Source organism: Carassius gibelio, chromosome A7, assembly GCF_023724105.1.
Source record: "Carassius gibelio isolate Cgi1373 ecotype wild population from Czech Republic chromosome A7, carGib1.2-hapl.c, whole genome shotgun sequence".
NCBI lineage: Eukaryota > Metazoa > Chordata > Actinopteri > Cypriniformes > Cyprinidae > Carassius > Carassius gibelio.
The window spans coordinates 3213759-3230669 of NC_068377.1; the positions used below are offsets into that span (position 1 = coordinate 3213759).

At 39.3% G+C, this 16911-nt stretch overlaps 1 protein-coding gene across 1 annotated transcript in view; it reads left to right on the top strand.

The window, feature by feature from the left end:
• LOC128016432 (sodium/potassium/calcium exchanger 3-like) overlaps nt 1-16911 on the top strand; it is a 41910-nt gene that overhangs the window by 10189 nt on the left and 14810 nt on the right. Inside the window, exons 3-5 of the mRNA XM_052600925.1 lie at nt 12217-12293; nt 12442-12516; nt 13067-13151. Of these exons, the coding sequence (XP_052456885.1) occupies nt 12217-12293; nt 12442-12516; nt 13067-13151 (237 nt within the window). The remainder of the gene's footprint in view (nt 1-12216; nt 12294-12441; nt 12517-13066; nt 13152-16911) is intronic.

Sequence of the window (16911 nt, forward strand, 5' to 3'; positions counted from 1 at the left end):
TGTGAGCGCAGCAAGCAGTTTAAATAATGGCGAACACCACAGACTGGATGCTTGCGGCACTGTTAGTTGCCAGAATTAGACCTGGGCACTCAGACATTGAAGATACACAGTCTTAAAATCAGGGATTTCAGGGATAAAGTGAACCATAACACTATCTAACTAGATCTTTTGACATAGACAATCTGATTTCCCCAATGATCAGGTCAAATCAAAGAGTGTTAGAACAAATTACATGTTATTGACTGAAAAATCAATATGATTAAAACCTGACTACATTAGGTTTCTCCACATTATTAAACTACCATACAAATACATGCAAAAATACACCCTTGTGAAAAAGAAGTGTGCTTTATTCTACTGAATGTGCACTAGTACTCTACTTAAAGAGACACTTTCATGACTGTTTCTGAACACACAGTACATTTAAAATCATTGTTTTAATAATCTGTTGACATGCATTAAAGTACAGTTATTTTGATGTGTTGACTAGCATACTAAAGCACATGTAAAGTACCTTATTATAATTATAGCTATAGTATTTGATATTACATTTTAAAGTTTGTTTGTTTGTTTGTTTGTTTGGGAACAGTACCAAATGTTTCCACTAGGTGAAATTCATTTCCCATTCATTTCCAATATGGTCATTTTTGACTGCAAAGAAAAATTTAATATTTTTTGGTCAAAAATCACCATTAGAGGGTTAAGTGTGAGACATAAAGTTGAAATACTAACTACTGTGAACATTTGCGAGTTTCCTTGTAATACGTTGTGTTTTAATATTATAATATTTATAATTTATTATTATAAAACGTAAGTTAGTATCGTTGTTAAAGGAATTAAATTGTGTTTAATTTGCCTTTAATCTGTATACTCAATCATGGCTATTGTAAATGAAGTGGATGTGAGCATTTTGTGAGTATGAGAAGAATACAATAGGTAACTCATCAATTCAAAGAGCCCTTGCAAAAATGAATGAGTTGATGACTGCTCTCATCATCAAATCTGCAATTTGATGAAAGGCTACTGGCAAAGTATCTGGCAAAGCTTGTCTGTGAGAGCTGAGCAATATCATGTTTAATAGGTGCAGTTCCTTAAACTGCTCTTCCGTAATTAGAGGGGATTATGTAATAAGTCTGAGATTGATTTCTTTTTTCTGTCTCTCTCTGGTCCCCGCCATTGTTTTTGTTCCTTATAAAAGGACGAGACGGCAGACCTCGTCTTCAGATGAGAATCCTTTGAGGTTTGTGTTGCTTGGCAACTGAATGCTAAATTTTTGGGAGCGTGTGTGTTTGTGGAGAGCCGTGTGAGAGCGGGAGCTTAGATGAAAAAGAAAAGCGGCGAGGGAGAGAGAGAGACAGAGAGAAAGGGAGAGGTGGGAGGAAATAAATAATGAGAAGGAAAGAGAAGGTTCTATTTTTAGACATGTCAGTAATCATTGCACATGATGTTCTTTGTGTTGGCCAAATATTTTGTGTACATTTCAGAAGGAGAAGGTGGCTAGAAAATCCCTCGAAGACAAGGACAATCACTGCAGTCAAATAAAAAACAAATCATGCTGCATCATTTTTACTGTATGGTAATGAGACCTGGAGTGTAGTCTCTTCTGACATGATGCATTAAGGTCACATGGCATAAGCAGAAGTAACTGCTTTCAGTTGGATATGATTTGCCCAGTATTTAGGGAAAGTGACCCATATAAGCCCATGGACCAAAAAAACGCAATTGTTTGTCAGAAATATATAAATAACAGTAATATTATAAATAAATTATAAAACAGAAATATGAAAATGACAAAAGCATGAGAGACATATTTCAAAGCAATGCATATGTTTGTTACCTTAATTTTACTTTTTATCTTGAGTCTTGATATCTTGATCTTGAGTTATTATTAATATTGTGTTGTTACTGTCTGGTTGAAGTCACATTCAAAAACTTTTTTTTTAACAAACAGTTGATTAAACTAGCTGCATATTGATAAAATTATGAGATTTATAAATCAATTAAAACCTAAACCAATTATAATTTAAATTGAGCTGGTGACTGTGGAGGCCATTTGAGTGAAATGAACTCATTGTCATGTTCAAGAAACCAGAGTTATTTTGTGCTTTGTGACATGGTGCATCATTATTATAGGATATTGGTACACTGTAGTCAGCAAGGGATGTACATGGTCAGTAACAATACTCAGGTAGGCTGTGGAATTTAAACGATGCTCAATTGGTAATAAGGTTCCAAACACCATTACACCACCACTCCCACCAGCCTTAACTGTTGAGACAAGGCAGGATGGATCCATGCTTTCATGTTCTTTACGCCAAGTTCTGACCCTACCTTCTGAATGTCGGAGCAGAAATCGAGACTCAATCAGACCTGGCAATGTTTTTCCAATCTTCTATTGCCAATTTTGGTGAGCCTGTGCGAATTTTAGCCTCTGTGTCCTTCTCTTACCTGGCAGGAGCTTCACCCAGTGTGGTCTTCTGCTGATGTAGCTCATCTGCTTCAGGGTTTGACATGTTTTGCGTTCAGAGATGGTATTCTGCATACCTTGGTTGTAATGAGTGGTTATTTGAGTTACTGTTGCCTTTCTATCATTTCTAACCATTCTCATCTGACCTCTGACATCAACAAGGCATTTTCTTCCACACAACTGCCGCTCACTGGATATTTTCTCTTTTTGTGACCATTCTATGTAAACCCTAGAGATGGTTGTGTGTGAAAATCCCAGTAGATCAGCAGTTTTTGAAATACTCAGGCCAGCCCGTCTGGCACCAACAACCATTCCACGTTCAAAGTCACTTAAATCCCCTTTCTTCCCCATTGAAATGCTCGTTTTGAACTTCAAGTCATCTTCACCACATCTAGATGCCTAAATCGATTGGGTTGCTGCCAAATGATTGGCTGATTAGCAATTTGTGTTTCCAAGCAATTGAACAGGTGTACTTAATAAAGTGGCCAGTGAGTGTGTGTGTGTGTGCGCATGTGTGTACATACATACAACTGTTTTACAACTGTAGCCATGGAACGAGATGCTGTGGTAAAACGGGGTGGGAATGCCTCTGTGTAACCTGCGTCCTGCAGCATGTGTGAAATTAGTCCATTGGAATGACGAGACGTCACCAGTGACCAAGAATCTTAAAAGCGCATCAGGTGTAAATGGCATTAGCTTCTGGTAGGTCGAAGTAAGCTGCTCAAAGGGATGCAGGAAGTGTGGAAGGGAGAAACAACGTCTCATTCCCTCTCATTGTACCATAGTAACAGTTGTAACCCAAGAGGTTTCCTTTCAAGGGAACTAGCACTATGTCAAAACACTGTGGAAATGACAATGCCCTCTCTGCCACGCTGACAAATGCATGTGTGAATCATGGCGAGCACAACTAAGATAATAAAACTGGAGAGCCTGGCGTAGATTCCAGGCTCTCAAGACTGATAGACTAATGTGATTGGAAAGGAACAGCCCACCACATCACAAACATCCTACATGAACACCCCTGTAAGAAAGGTGTTTAAAGCTACTATACTTCTGGTTGAATGAACCCTGATTTCCAGAGGCAATAGAAGTCCAGAGGACTCATATGCAAGGATAGCCCCTCCAAAACCACAGCCAGAATGAAGAGTGGTCTTAACAACCTCAGCTAGAGGCCACACACCACTCTGAACGACGGTTAAGAATTTAGCCCCCAGCCTGAGAGAGAAGATCACTTTTGACATGATTCTCCCATGAAGAACCATCGAGGAGGGCCACCAGGTCCGAGAACTACACTCGAGTCAGCCAGAACAGGACTAATAGCAGCATTCACACCCCATCCTGGCACACACCCTCCAGAATTCCCGGGAGCAGAGTAATCAAGGGGAAGGCATACAGACGCAGCATTGGCAACATCGACAGTGTCATCTCCTGAGATGCAAGCAAGTCCACCTCCACCTGGCTGAACTCCCTCCAAATCTGCTCCACCACCTCAGGGTGGAGCCTCTGTTCCCCAGGTCTCAGCCCCTGCCTCGACAGGATGTCTGCTTCTTGATTGAGGTCAGGGGAGCTGCACAAGAACCCAGGCCCTATGCATAGGCAATCCTAATGAGCCCCCCTCCCCTTGAAAATAGATATTCCAGACTTTTCAAGGGCCCTCTCTTCCTTTGGGGCCCTGGTGATCAGGGCTGGTTTTATCCCCAGTCCGACGCCGCTGATTGAGGTGCCTAGGGATGTAAACTTCCCTCAAGGAGAGAAGTTTTCCTGAGCCCACTGGAGGATCTGCTGTACCAACCTGCAAAGCAGGCGCAACTGCAGACCCACCTGATGGTTGATGAAAGAGACAGCTGATGCGTTGCCTGTGAGGACAAGCACATGATGGCCTCTCTGGTCTGGGAGAAAGTGTTTCAGTGCAAGAAACACGGCCAACATGTCCAGGCAATTTATGTGCCACGAAAGATGCCGGTCTTCCCATAAAACCTGAACTGAGTGACCAATTTTTAGCAGCAAAAACTGATTTCAACATTGATAAATAAAATTCTTAAACAGCAAAGCAGCACTGTTGTGTTTGGTGGGGTTAATGCCACAGTAGTTAAACCCTGCTTACTGTGTGCATTGCTGCATTTTTTTTTCTTCAGTTTTCCTGCCAAAAAATATAATAACTGCTTTCATTTCTGCAGCTAGAGCGCTGATTTATAGAGTGCAAGAAGTAATAAAATTTCTTATTTGGTCAGTTACAGAAAGAATTGCCTATCTTCACGATCAAGTTTATATCGGTTTACTATCTCCATATCATCATATAACTCCAATACATCATATCTTCATTGAAAAGTGTGTGTCTCCTCCTCTTTGCTGCCACCGTGTTTCTCCTAACTAGGTTAGGAGACCTCTCCATCTCTCTCAAATAAATTATGAGCTGAGACCTACAGTAGTCTTAAACTTAGGAACTTTTATGAATCACACTTATTTTGAAGTCAAAATAAAATTACATCATTCTTACAATTTTGACACACTAAAAACTATTTTCTTTTTAAAGAATTTTACTATGAGCAGCTTTATAGATACGGCCCCAGGTGTTATATAATCTCTCAACAAAATTGGACCAAAATTAGCGTGAATGATGACAGAATATTTGGCTTAGCTATTCCTTTAAACTTTTTTAAATCTAAGAATTTAAATTATAATAAAAAATTGAAAGTCTTCTAAAAGTTTGTGAAAATAATGATACCACAAAGATTTTTGTGCCATTTTCTGACGCAGTCTGAAAAGGGTATATTTTTGGATTTTGCACCCATCTGAGGCTTTCTCACTTGCACCCACATAGTGAAAGGGAAACTGCCACTCTATACCCGATCTGCATTAGTAAATTGTGTCCTGAACACGTTTCCTGATATCTGTTTGCACTTATTCTCACTTCTTTCTCGCTTGGTATCTTTTTCTTTTCTTTCCCCGCTCTGACAGAATTCACAGTTCAGATTAATAGAGGTGAGACATGCTATTTAAACACATGTAGCCTACTGATTTAAAGCTGTACTTCACCTTCCTGAATCATTCCGTGCGTCTCTGTGTGTAAGACAGTGCTATTTTAGTATCACTGAGTTACTGTTTATTTTAATATTTTGAATATTGTTTTTCTGTTTTCATTTTGATTGTAGATTTAGTAATTTAGCTTTTTATGTCATTGTTATTAGTTTTTGATTATATAATATTTGCATAAATTTTTATACAATTTTTTGTTTTAGTTATCATTTGTACATCACATGTAATAAAAGCACGTGCAGTGGAAGTAAATGGAGCTGATTTATAAATGTTATAATACTCAGTTTCAATAGTACAGCCACAAGACATAAACAGTAGGCTTGCTAACATTATTTAGTGTGAGAAAAATGCTTTATAAACTTTTCTGTGCGAAATTTTATTCAGTTTTATTTATTGTATTTATCCAGTTTATTCATAGTTTTGTCATTTTTTTTTAAATCAAAACCCTTAACCTTAAACACCATGAAAAATCAAGATTTAAACATCTTTACAGCTCAAATAATCCACAATTATTTACAGAAGAATTGATGTATGCACTATTATAACATTTTACATTTACATCTCATATAAATTATATAGACAGGCATAATGTCAACTGAGCTTAACTTGTATTAAACCCAGGATATTACTTTTTATTATCAAATTTAATTTTAATTTTAAATTTTATTTTAGCTGTGGTTTTGTCACTTAGATTTTTTTAAATATCTCTATATAATATTTATACTTTTTATTTTATTTTTACTTATTTTAGTAGAACAAATAAACTTGAGAAAATTGAGAAAAGTTGCTATGGCAAATGTGTGAAATTAAATAAAATAAGATTAGGTTTAAATGTGTATTTATATGTTATATGTATATTTGTTTTATTTCATTTCAATTATAGTTATTTTATTTCAAATAATGAAAATATTTTATGTTTAATGTTTTTAGACTTTAGTTTACTGTAATAACCCTGGCGTAGTATGTGATGCACAGGATTTTAGCATGTGTGCTGTATCTTGAGTGGGTTGCTGTTGTAGACTGCTGGGTCGTGTTTTGCAGTTGATAAGCCAGCTGGACACCAAGACACCCTGCCATTTTAAGTCAATAGCATAACATTCTCTCTCTCCTCATTCTCTTTTGCAGTTTGTCACTCACAGCTTGCAGTCACACAATCAGACAGAAAGACAGATGCTGTCACTTTTTCCTCTCATACGTTCAAGCCACCAAAGCCTTTTCTCTTATCCATTTTTTATTTAATTCTTAAAATTAAATGTTCTTTATTGGCATTGATGGTTCCATGAAGAATCTTTAACATCAATGAAAACTTTACATTCAACAATAGGTTCTTGATAGTGGTAACATTATATAGTGAATAACTGTGACAGAGGACTGGGTGAGCCGTCATCATTTGAGCGGCTTTCAATGATTTGCTGAGGGCTGCTGATTTGCGCAGCTGCACTGGAGCTAAACTTGGCTCCAGCTGGTAAGAAAAAAGGAAACACAAGCCCCGAATTGTCTGTTTCTGTGAGGTGAAAGGTTACAGTGACGTATTTGCCCATCGACGCAACTTGTGTCTGTGGCGACATTTCTGCAGAATTATATTACATTGCTTCTTACAAGTTTTGTGGTGTTTTCAGAGTGAAATGTCTAGTGGGTGGCACTCAAAGTGTGTTAAGTTTTATCCAAAACATATACTTGTGAATCTGGCAATGCATTAAAATGTTGGTTGTTGTTCGTATCACCACAGTTCGTAAATTAAATAGCCAGTCAGTGGCGCAAATGGGTTTATGCTCTGTTGCATTTAACATGAACATACCACCTACACTAAACTGATGATCCTAACACAAGCAAATGTAAGATAACAATTCATTGGCTGAAGCAACTGTGTAATTTTAGATAGCTTCTAGAAGTCTCTGAGCTTTTTTTATTGTGATTTATGTTTCCAGGACTCGCACCCGAGAGCTTTGTGTCTCAAGTGCAGTGATGCACCGGGTATGCTATCAAGCAAGTTTACTGCATCAGAAAAGCCATATATACAGGTCCTTCTAAAAAAATTAGCATATTGTGATAAAAGTTCATTATTTTCCATAATGTAATGATAAAAATGTAACTTTCATATTGCAATAATAAAAACTCCATAGTCGTCGGGAAGAAGGAGGCGGGAACCGGCGCACAATCAAAACATCATTTTAATAATAACAAAATAAACACAGAACAGCGTGTCAGCCCCTCACGGCGACTGACAGGCACAAATAAAAGCCAAAACATAAAATTATGTCCCAGGCCTGGTCCTCTCTCGTCCTTCACGGTCATCACTCCAGTTTTATATATTTTTACATATTTGTTAAACCTGTCTTTATGTCCTGACAGTATATGAGACAGATAATCTGTGAAAAAATCAAGCTCCTCTGGCTCCTCCCAGTGTCCTATTGCCATTTGCAGAAAGTCATCCGCTCCCGGTAAGAAACAACCAATCAGAGCTGCGGTCCATAACTTTGTTTGTGTTCAAAATGTAGAAAAATGTATATAATAAGTGAGTACACCATGAATCCATTTTCCAAACCATGTTTTTAGCTTGTCCTGAATCAGTAGGGTACATCTATAATAAGTGTTTATATTCTGACTATTTTAGATTGCTTCGGGGGTACCGCGGCGGAGTAACCCAGTACCTTTGTGATTCTTCATAGACATAAACAGAGAGAAGTAGTTCCGGCTACGATGTTCTTCCGCAAGACGCAAGCAGTTCTGTTTATTAACCGCTAGAGCGTCAAAAGTTCCCTACCGCAGCTTTAATACTGATGGCATACAGCTCATGAAAACCCTAAATTCCTATCTCAAAAAATTACCATATTTCATCCGACCAATAAAAGAAAAGTGTTTTTAATACAAAAAAAGTCAACCTTCAAATAATGATGTTCAATTATGCACTCAATACTTGATCGGGAATCCTTTTGCAGAAATGACTGCTTCAATGCGGCGCGGCATGGAGGCAATCAGCCTGTGGCACTGCTGAGGTGTTATGGAGGCCCAGGATGCTTCGATAGCGGCCCTAAGCTCATCCAGAGTGTTGGGTCTTGCGTCTCTCAACTTTCTCTTCACAATATCCCACAGATTCTCTATGGGGTTCAGGTCAGGAGAGTTGGCAGGCCAATTGAGCACAGTAATACCATGGTCAGTAAACCATTTACCAGTGGTTTTGGCACCGTGAGCAGGTCCCAGGTCATGCTGAAAAACTAAATCTTCATCTCCATAAAGCTTTTCAGCAGATGGGAGCATGAAGTGCTCCAAAATCTCCTGATAACTAGCTGCATTGACCCTGCCCATGATAAAACACAGTGGACCAACACCAGCAGCTGACATGGCACCCCAGACCATCACTGACTGTGGGTACTTGACACTGGACTTCAGGCATTTTGGCATTTCCTTTTCCCCAGTTCCTCCATACTCTGGCACCTTGATTTCCGAATGACATGCAAAATTTGCTTTCATCCGAAAAAAGTACTTTGGACCACTGAGCAACAGTCCAGTGCTGCTTCTCTGTAGCCCATTTCCTGCACACGCCTGTGCACGGTGGCTCTGGATGTTTCTACTCCAGACTCAGTCCACTGCTTCCGCAGGTCCCCCAAGGTCTGGAATCGGTCCTTCTCCACAATCTTCCTCAGGGTCCAGTCACCTCTTCTCGTTGTGCAGCGTTTTTTTCCACACCTTTTCCTTCCCACAGACTTCCCACTGAGGTGCCTTGATACAGCACTCTGGGAACAGCCTATTCGTTCAGAAATTTCTTTCTGTGTCTTACCTTCTCGCTTGAGGGTGTCAATGATGGCCTTCTGGACAGCAGTCAGGTCAGCAGTCTTACCCATGATTGCGGTTTTGAGTAATGAAACAGGCTGGGAGTTTTTAAAAGCCTCAGGAATCTTTTGCAGGTGTTTAGAGTTAATTAGTTGATTCAGATGATTAGGTTAATAGCTCGTTTAGAGAACCTTTTCATGATATGCTAATTTTTTGAGATAGGAATTTTGGGTTTTCATGAGCTGTATGCCAAAATCATCAATATTAATACAATAAAAGACCTGAAATATTTCAGTTGGTGTGTAATGAATCTAAAATATATGAAAGTTTAATTTTTATCATTTCAATACGGTAAATAATGAACTTTTATCACAATTTGCTAAGTTTTTGAGAAGGACCTGTATGGAGCTGCTTATTTGAAACAAATGTCAAAATGTGTTAGTGTCTAAAAAGTGCACTATTAAAAGTGTTTTGAGGTGATAACATATTATTGTGAAGGAAACCGGGAAAAAAAGCATTTTTTATTAATAATCTGCCCTTGTAAACATAATTTGTGTCAAAAGGACTCCAATTTGTTGGTGTTTTACTGCCACTAATGTTAATTTCAGCTGAAAACTGCAGTTATTTGTATTTATATGTACATTTTGGGAGTTTTGCACAAATTTTTCCAATGAAACTAACACTTGCACTAACAAACGGAAAATACATGAGGTTTACATGAGACTACAAACACTACGGAAAAAAGTGAAAATTGAAAACAAGTGTGAATGTTTCCATCATGCTAGCAATTTCCGTTCTCTGATTTGTCTTAAAATCGTTCACTTGCTCTGCCATCTTATTTACACACTTTCTCTATTTTGGTTGGAGTCAACCACCGTCTTATATGTGCGTCTTTCTCACAGAACCCCAAGACGTTCCCCCTGGGAGTGGAAAATGGAGTATTTTTAGCAGTTGCACTTCTGTGTTGCTTGTCATCTCTTTAGTCCCTCCTTTTTTTCCATATTTCCTAAATCAAGTCCATGGGAAAGATATATCCTCCACTCAGTTTCTCACTTTCGCTCTGTTGCCATTGGCTTCCTGCCGCTGCTCGTCAACAATTCACGGCCCTAGGGAAGAAGTTGCCATAGTAACTGCCTTCGCTGAGGCAGCTCGTCAGGATGTTCATCTGAGGCGGGTTTTTCATTGCAATTCAGCAATTTACATAGAGCCAAAACATGTCTTTTGACACTGGGCTACAGAAGAGGATGGGAAGATGACAAAAAAGAGGAAGGAAATGGAGTATAGAAAGAGTGAGATAGCAATGAGAAAAAAGACGAGCAATGAAAAAGAAATCATTGTAAATATCTAAGGAGGGGTGACAAAGGTTTTTTCTGGGTTGAAAAGGGGAAAACAGAAGATTATTCCTGTGCATGTGTTTGTTTTTGTTAGTGGAAAATGTGAAAAATGTTATTGAGTCAAAGGTTGCTTTTTTAGGAGACGTGATCGTACTTTAGTACATAAACTTGTCTTTTCTAAAATATCTTAGAATTTTTTTTTTAGAAACAAATGAGTCAATGAACATGCTATAAAATTAATGTGGATGGTAGCATCATCTTAACATGAATATTATTTTGCGTAAAATTTGGTTCACATACGTTTGCATAGACAGTAAAACATACCATGCTAACATATTTAGAGCAACTAAAATGTAAATCATGTTCAACTTCACAGATGTACATATGTTTATGAATCCTTATTTAATCTATGGATATTTTATTAATGAAATAAACAGGTTGATTCTAATGTATTTATAATCAATGAGATTAAAAAGGAACCAAAACACCATCGGTGACAGAATGGAGAAAAAACCTTGGGAGAAACCAGGCTCAGTCAGGGGGCCAAATAGGGCACTAAATAGGAAAAGGATCTGCCGCCCGCAGTTGATTTTGATGTTCTAGGTTTTGAGAACGCAGTGGACATGGAGGATTATAATGTAACAAGAGCTCATTCAAATACTGAGTTGCTAAACCATTCAGGGATTCATAAGTAATAAGCAAGATTTTAAAATCAATGTTAAATTAATAGGGAGCCAGTGCAGTGTGGACAGAATGGGGCTAATATGGTCATACTTCCTGGTTTCTAGTAAGAACTCTAGCTGCTGCATTTTGGACTAACTGGAGTTTGTTTTACTGAGATTTCAGAACAACCACCCAATAAAGCTTACAATAATCTAACCTTGAGGTCATAAACGCATGGATTAACATTTCTGCATTTGACATTGAGAGCATAGGTCGTGATTTACACATTTTTGAGATTAAAAAATGCAGTTTTACAAATGCTAGAAACGTGGCTTTCTAAGGAAAGCTTGCTATCAAATAGCACACCTAGGTTCCTAGAAAGACCTAGAGTTTTTAGGTCCTATAATTAACACCTCAGTTTTTTCAGAATTTAGCATTATTCGTCATCCAGTTTTTTATATCGACTATGCATTCTGTTAGTTTTTCAAATTGGTATGTTACTTATATAAAAATAGATTTATGAAATAAATTTTAAGAAATTGTAAGAAAACCAACATATAAACTCAGAATCCAGGCTCAGATAATGTTGGTCTTTAATGAGAATTTGATGAGAATTATTTGAGATCAGATTGAAATCTCTTACTTTTGAAAAGTCTTCTAAGATTCATGTTTAGGCATAATTTTTCTGAGGTAACGTAATCTAGAGACTGGGTCTAGTGTGTATGTTTTCACATGAGTGTAGAATGGAGGCTTCAGTAGCACGGTGATGGGTTGCTATAAATAGACTCGGGTTTTGTCACAGTCTTCTGTATATTTTACCTGTGACATTGGTGTCATATATGCAACTACCCCACCACACATTCACATAAATTGATTTTGAAAATCCAGCAAGCACAGTTGTGTCTGATGATTCCATGTCCAAACCATGTGGTGTTTTCCCATTAGCAATTCATGAGTTCCCTGAGGACATCTTCACCAAAGAGCAGCGTAAGAGAGGAGCCGTACTACTGCACGTGCTATGTGTGAGTGAATCACCTATCTATCTATCTATCTATCTATCTATCTATCTATCTATCTATCTATCTATCTATCTATCTATCTATCTATCTATCTGTCTACCTGTCTGTCTACCTGTCTATATCTATCTATCTATCTGTCCTCTTATTGCAGGCTGTCTATATGTTCTACGCACTGGCTATCGTTTGCGATGACTATTTTGTCCCATCCCTGGAGAAGATCTCAGAGGTGAGTGCGGCCACCTGCCAGACATTTCAGCTGGAGTAAGAATGACAGCACATGTTACTTTTGCTATCCTTCAGAAAATGAAGTGATGACAGCCTTGTTTTTCTGCTCCCACAGGTCAGTACTGACGCTATGTGTCATGAACTCTGGCTAAAGTGTTAATTAACATGTGTTGCCTTCTGGGAAATTCTCTTTGTTCACGTTCCTTCAGGAAATTGGCTTTGTTCATGAATTGTCAGGAGCAATTGAGGTTTAAATAAACTGCAGAGATTCAGGCTACTGAAGAACACTTTAGTATACTTTAAAAAATTACTTATTTTTGAAATAATATTCTATAAAATGATATACTTAAATGCAAACTTAATGCAATGTTTTCTGACATTTAAATGCTTGTTAACTGCAATTAAATTAAAATGTATATATTAAATTAATGCAGTTAGCTAAACTTCAAATTACAACTTTTAATCTGTCATTTCTATTTAAAAAGACTATTTTAAGTTAGCATTATTGCTATAGTATTTATGATTAATATTTTATATGATGCTTTGATTAGAATCTGCAGCTGAGTGAAGATGTGGCTGGGGCGACTTTCATGGCTGCAGGAAGTTCAGCTCCTGAATTATTTACTTCCTTAATTGGTAAGTTTGCACAAACATTGAACCTCCCCTTTGATGAATATAATTTTACATAAGATGCAACATATGCATATACTATGGTACACATTCAGTTAGTAATTGATTTACATTAAAGTAAGTTTCTAGTGTAAATCAATGAGATATTTATAGAAGTATAGCGAACTCATTAATGCATATAAATGTCAGTTGTTAGTATGTCTTAGTAAAATTATATTTGAATGCTCAGTTCCCTTCCAGTCAGTCACATTTGACGTTATGTTGATACTGAATTTAGGGGTTTAACTTGGGAGCCCCAATTGCTTTGGAGTGTTTCATGTTTGAGCCATCAATCTTCCATTCATCTCTAAATGAGTAGAAGTGATTCCTGCCTGGGCACTTCAGCAAATAAAATAACAGTTTTCTCTAAAACGGTAAAACAGATGGTGAGCATCTTTTTAAAGATGCCTCTCTGTACATGCAGTTTCTTGATGTTTCCTTTTTTTACCTCTTCTGATGGCCATATCTGATAAGCATGCTGAGACTATTTTTGTAGATGGTTTATGCTCTCGCTTAAGAGCATAACTATGGCAAGGCTGTGATCACTACTTGCCACAAGTGAGTCCCCTTTGCCACAAATCAGCCTTGCTGTTTGAGCTCCCAAGTGATGTCGATCATACATGTGATTTGGGTCTCCCGAGGAGGATCAGATTTTGATCGCTGCATCGGAGTGTGAGCCAATGTCATCTTGAGGATGAAGACTCAACTCACGCTCAACGTCACCCCTTTGAGTCTGATTGTTTAGCCGGAGACTGACTCAGAGTTGATAGCCATGCTTTCCCATGCCGACATGACCATCAGGCTAGAGTGGAACCCTCTGCCCTGTCCCAAGCATTTGCGGTTGGATTATTGGTTTCTGCTGCCATTCTTCCCAGAAGTGCATAGGTTCCCCAAGAGGAGAGTGTGATTGCAGTGTCACAAAAAGCATGGAGGAATCATGCATGCTTCCCGACTTACTTGCCATTGGACAGGCCACCTCCAGCCTGCATGTGATGACTGTCCTGCAAATACAGTATATCAGGCCAAAGCACTGTATTGCACGGGGTTGATCTGAGCCAGGGTTGATGCTGGAACTACACAAGGTGACCAATTTTGCCTCTGGGTGACTGATCAATCTTGGTTTACAGCAATAGACCTGAAGGATGCATACTTCCATGTCTCGATATTGCTTCAACGCAAACCAGTTGTTTGGTTAGCTTTGAGGGTGGGGCATATCAGTACAAGGTTCCCCCCTTCGTGCTGTCTCTATGCCTTTACCAAAGTTAAAAAGACCACCCTTGCCCAAGTAAAGGAAGTGGGCATTCACACTCTCAGCCATCTCGACAACTGGCTTTTTTTTTTAAATCTCACTCTTGAGATCTATTGTGCAGACACAGGGACCTTGTGATCCGGCACCTCAGCCAGTTGGAGCTTCGGCTCAACTGGGTAAAGAGAAAGCTCTCTTCTGTGCAGAGCATCTCTTTTCTCAGTATGGAGTTGGACTCAGTCAACAGGATGGCACATCTCACAAATAACCATGCCCAGTGAGTGCTGGACTGCCTGAATGTATTCACGGGGAAACCGGTTCCACTGAACAATTTCAGAGGATCCTGGTTCATATGTCATCCTCAGCAGCGGTATTGCTGCTCAGATTGCTACATATGAGACTGATTCATCACTCGCTTCTTGGCCAAGTCCCGAGATGGGCATGGCACAAATGGCACATTCTGCATGTCCATTACATTGAGTTGTCACCAGACTTTTGGCCCTTGGTCAAAACTAGCCTTCCTACAGGCAGGGGTGCCCTTGGAACAAGTGTCCAGGCATGTTGTTATTACAACAGATGCCTTCAAGACTGGCTGGGGTGCTGTGTGCAATGGGCATGCAGCCTCAGGCTCTTGGACAGGATGTTGACTGCAGTGGCAAATCAGTAGGTCATCAGGTTCCATTCCTAGGCCATGCCTCATCCCTTATTGGGATCTCTCTGTGATCTTTCTTTAAGATCCTGTCTCTTAAGACAGCTCTCCTTACTGGACTATCCTCCAACAACAGGACTATCTATCTATCTATCTATTTTCATTCTAAGATCAAGTGGTGAACTTGCAAATGCTGCCTTCGGAGGAGGCAGAGATAGCCCTTGTTTCCTGTTCACGCTTTGTGCGTTTACGCGGAGCGCACATAAAGCTTTAGAAGTTCTGACCAGCCCTTTGTCTGTTTTGGAGAACAGCACAAGGGGAAGGCTGCCTCCAAAAAGGGGTTGGCCCACTGGCTAGTGAATACAATCACCTTGGCGTACCAAACACAAGGTGAGTCATGCCACCTAGGAGTGAGGGCTCACTCAGAGTGTCACCTCCTCCAGAGCTCTGGTGCACAGGCTTCTGTAGAACCATGTGCTGGGCAACACCTGATACCTTGTTAGGTTTTACAGTGGCCAACTTGAGCTGGAACCTTCTCATGTGTTGTGTACTAAGAGGTAAGTGGCAGGAAGACTTGCTCTGTGTCTCGGCGGAGGAGTCTGATGCCAGGTACAATACTTGAGTTTGCTTGCCTTCCTCGGTCATCCCATGTACTGGACTTTGTACTGTACTGCCCACATGTAGTGATTCCCTTCTGGTAATCTCATTTGTGTATTGTATTCTTGCATGGTATTGTTTTCCTCTTGGTAAATCATATCTTCCCTTGTCAGAATTACTTCTGTCTAGTCACTGCTTTGGTAGTAGTTCCTCCCTTTTTCAGTCAGTGACTTTGCTATATGTAGCACTGCCCTGCTGGTCAGTCCATATGTTTACTCTCCACATGTTACATCCCTTCGGTCAGCATGTGTTCTTCGTAGCATCCTTCTCTGCACTGACTTAGCCACGCTTCCCCAGTGTAATGCAACTGGTCATGTTTGGAAACGAGAGAGCTGAAGCACTCTTCCTTATTCTGGGTAAAAGAACAGCAGCTGCAACCATCATTGCTCTAAGTACAGTCCTTAAGTAAGTGTAGTCTTTTCAGTCCCACTTTAGACCAAAAGACTATTCAGCTCATGACAGGGCACTGGGTAGGTTGCAACTTGGGATGACAGCTGTTACTTGGCATGCAAGTTCTGATATCTGCATTGCAAGTCCTCATAAAATTTTGGATGTGGCGTTTTCCATAAGGACCCCTAACGTTAGTGTTGATGTAATGTTGAACGTGACTGACTGAAAGGAAATGTCTCGGTTAAGTATGCAACCATAAGGAGCCCTGAACCCTGAAGGAGGGAACAGAGACTTTATATCCCCCCTGCCACAACTTTGAACTACCCCTCTAAATAGCCGGGACATGATATTGATTCCTCAGCACAAACCTGAATGAGTGGATGCACAATGCCGCCTTATATACCTGTGTGTACAGGGGAAGTGACTGGGCATGCAAATTCCATTCGCCAATGTTCATTGGCCTACTTTTTACTTTTTACTGGCTCCCAAGTGAGACCCCTAACATTAGTGTTGATGTAATGTACCCTTCAGGGAATGAGGATCACATGCATAACCGAGAAGTTTTATGATCAAAGCTCTGTAGTTTCAAAACATATAATGCAACGCAATACAATAGTAATTGAGATTTGAATGAACGTTTCTCAGAAGCTTGATGGATCATATTAAAGTAAAGATATCACACAAAATACACTTGAAATACGAGCTGAAGGTGGACGTTTGTACAATTATATACTTATAGAACTTTTACTTGCTAAAAAGTATGAAATATCAATTAGATGACAGAT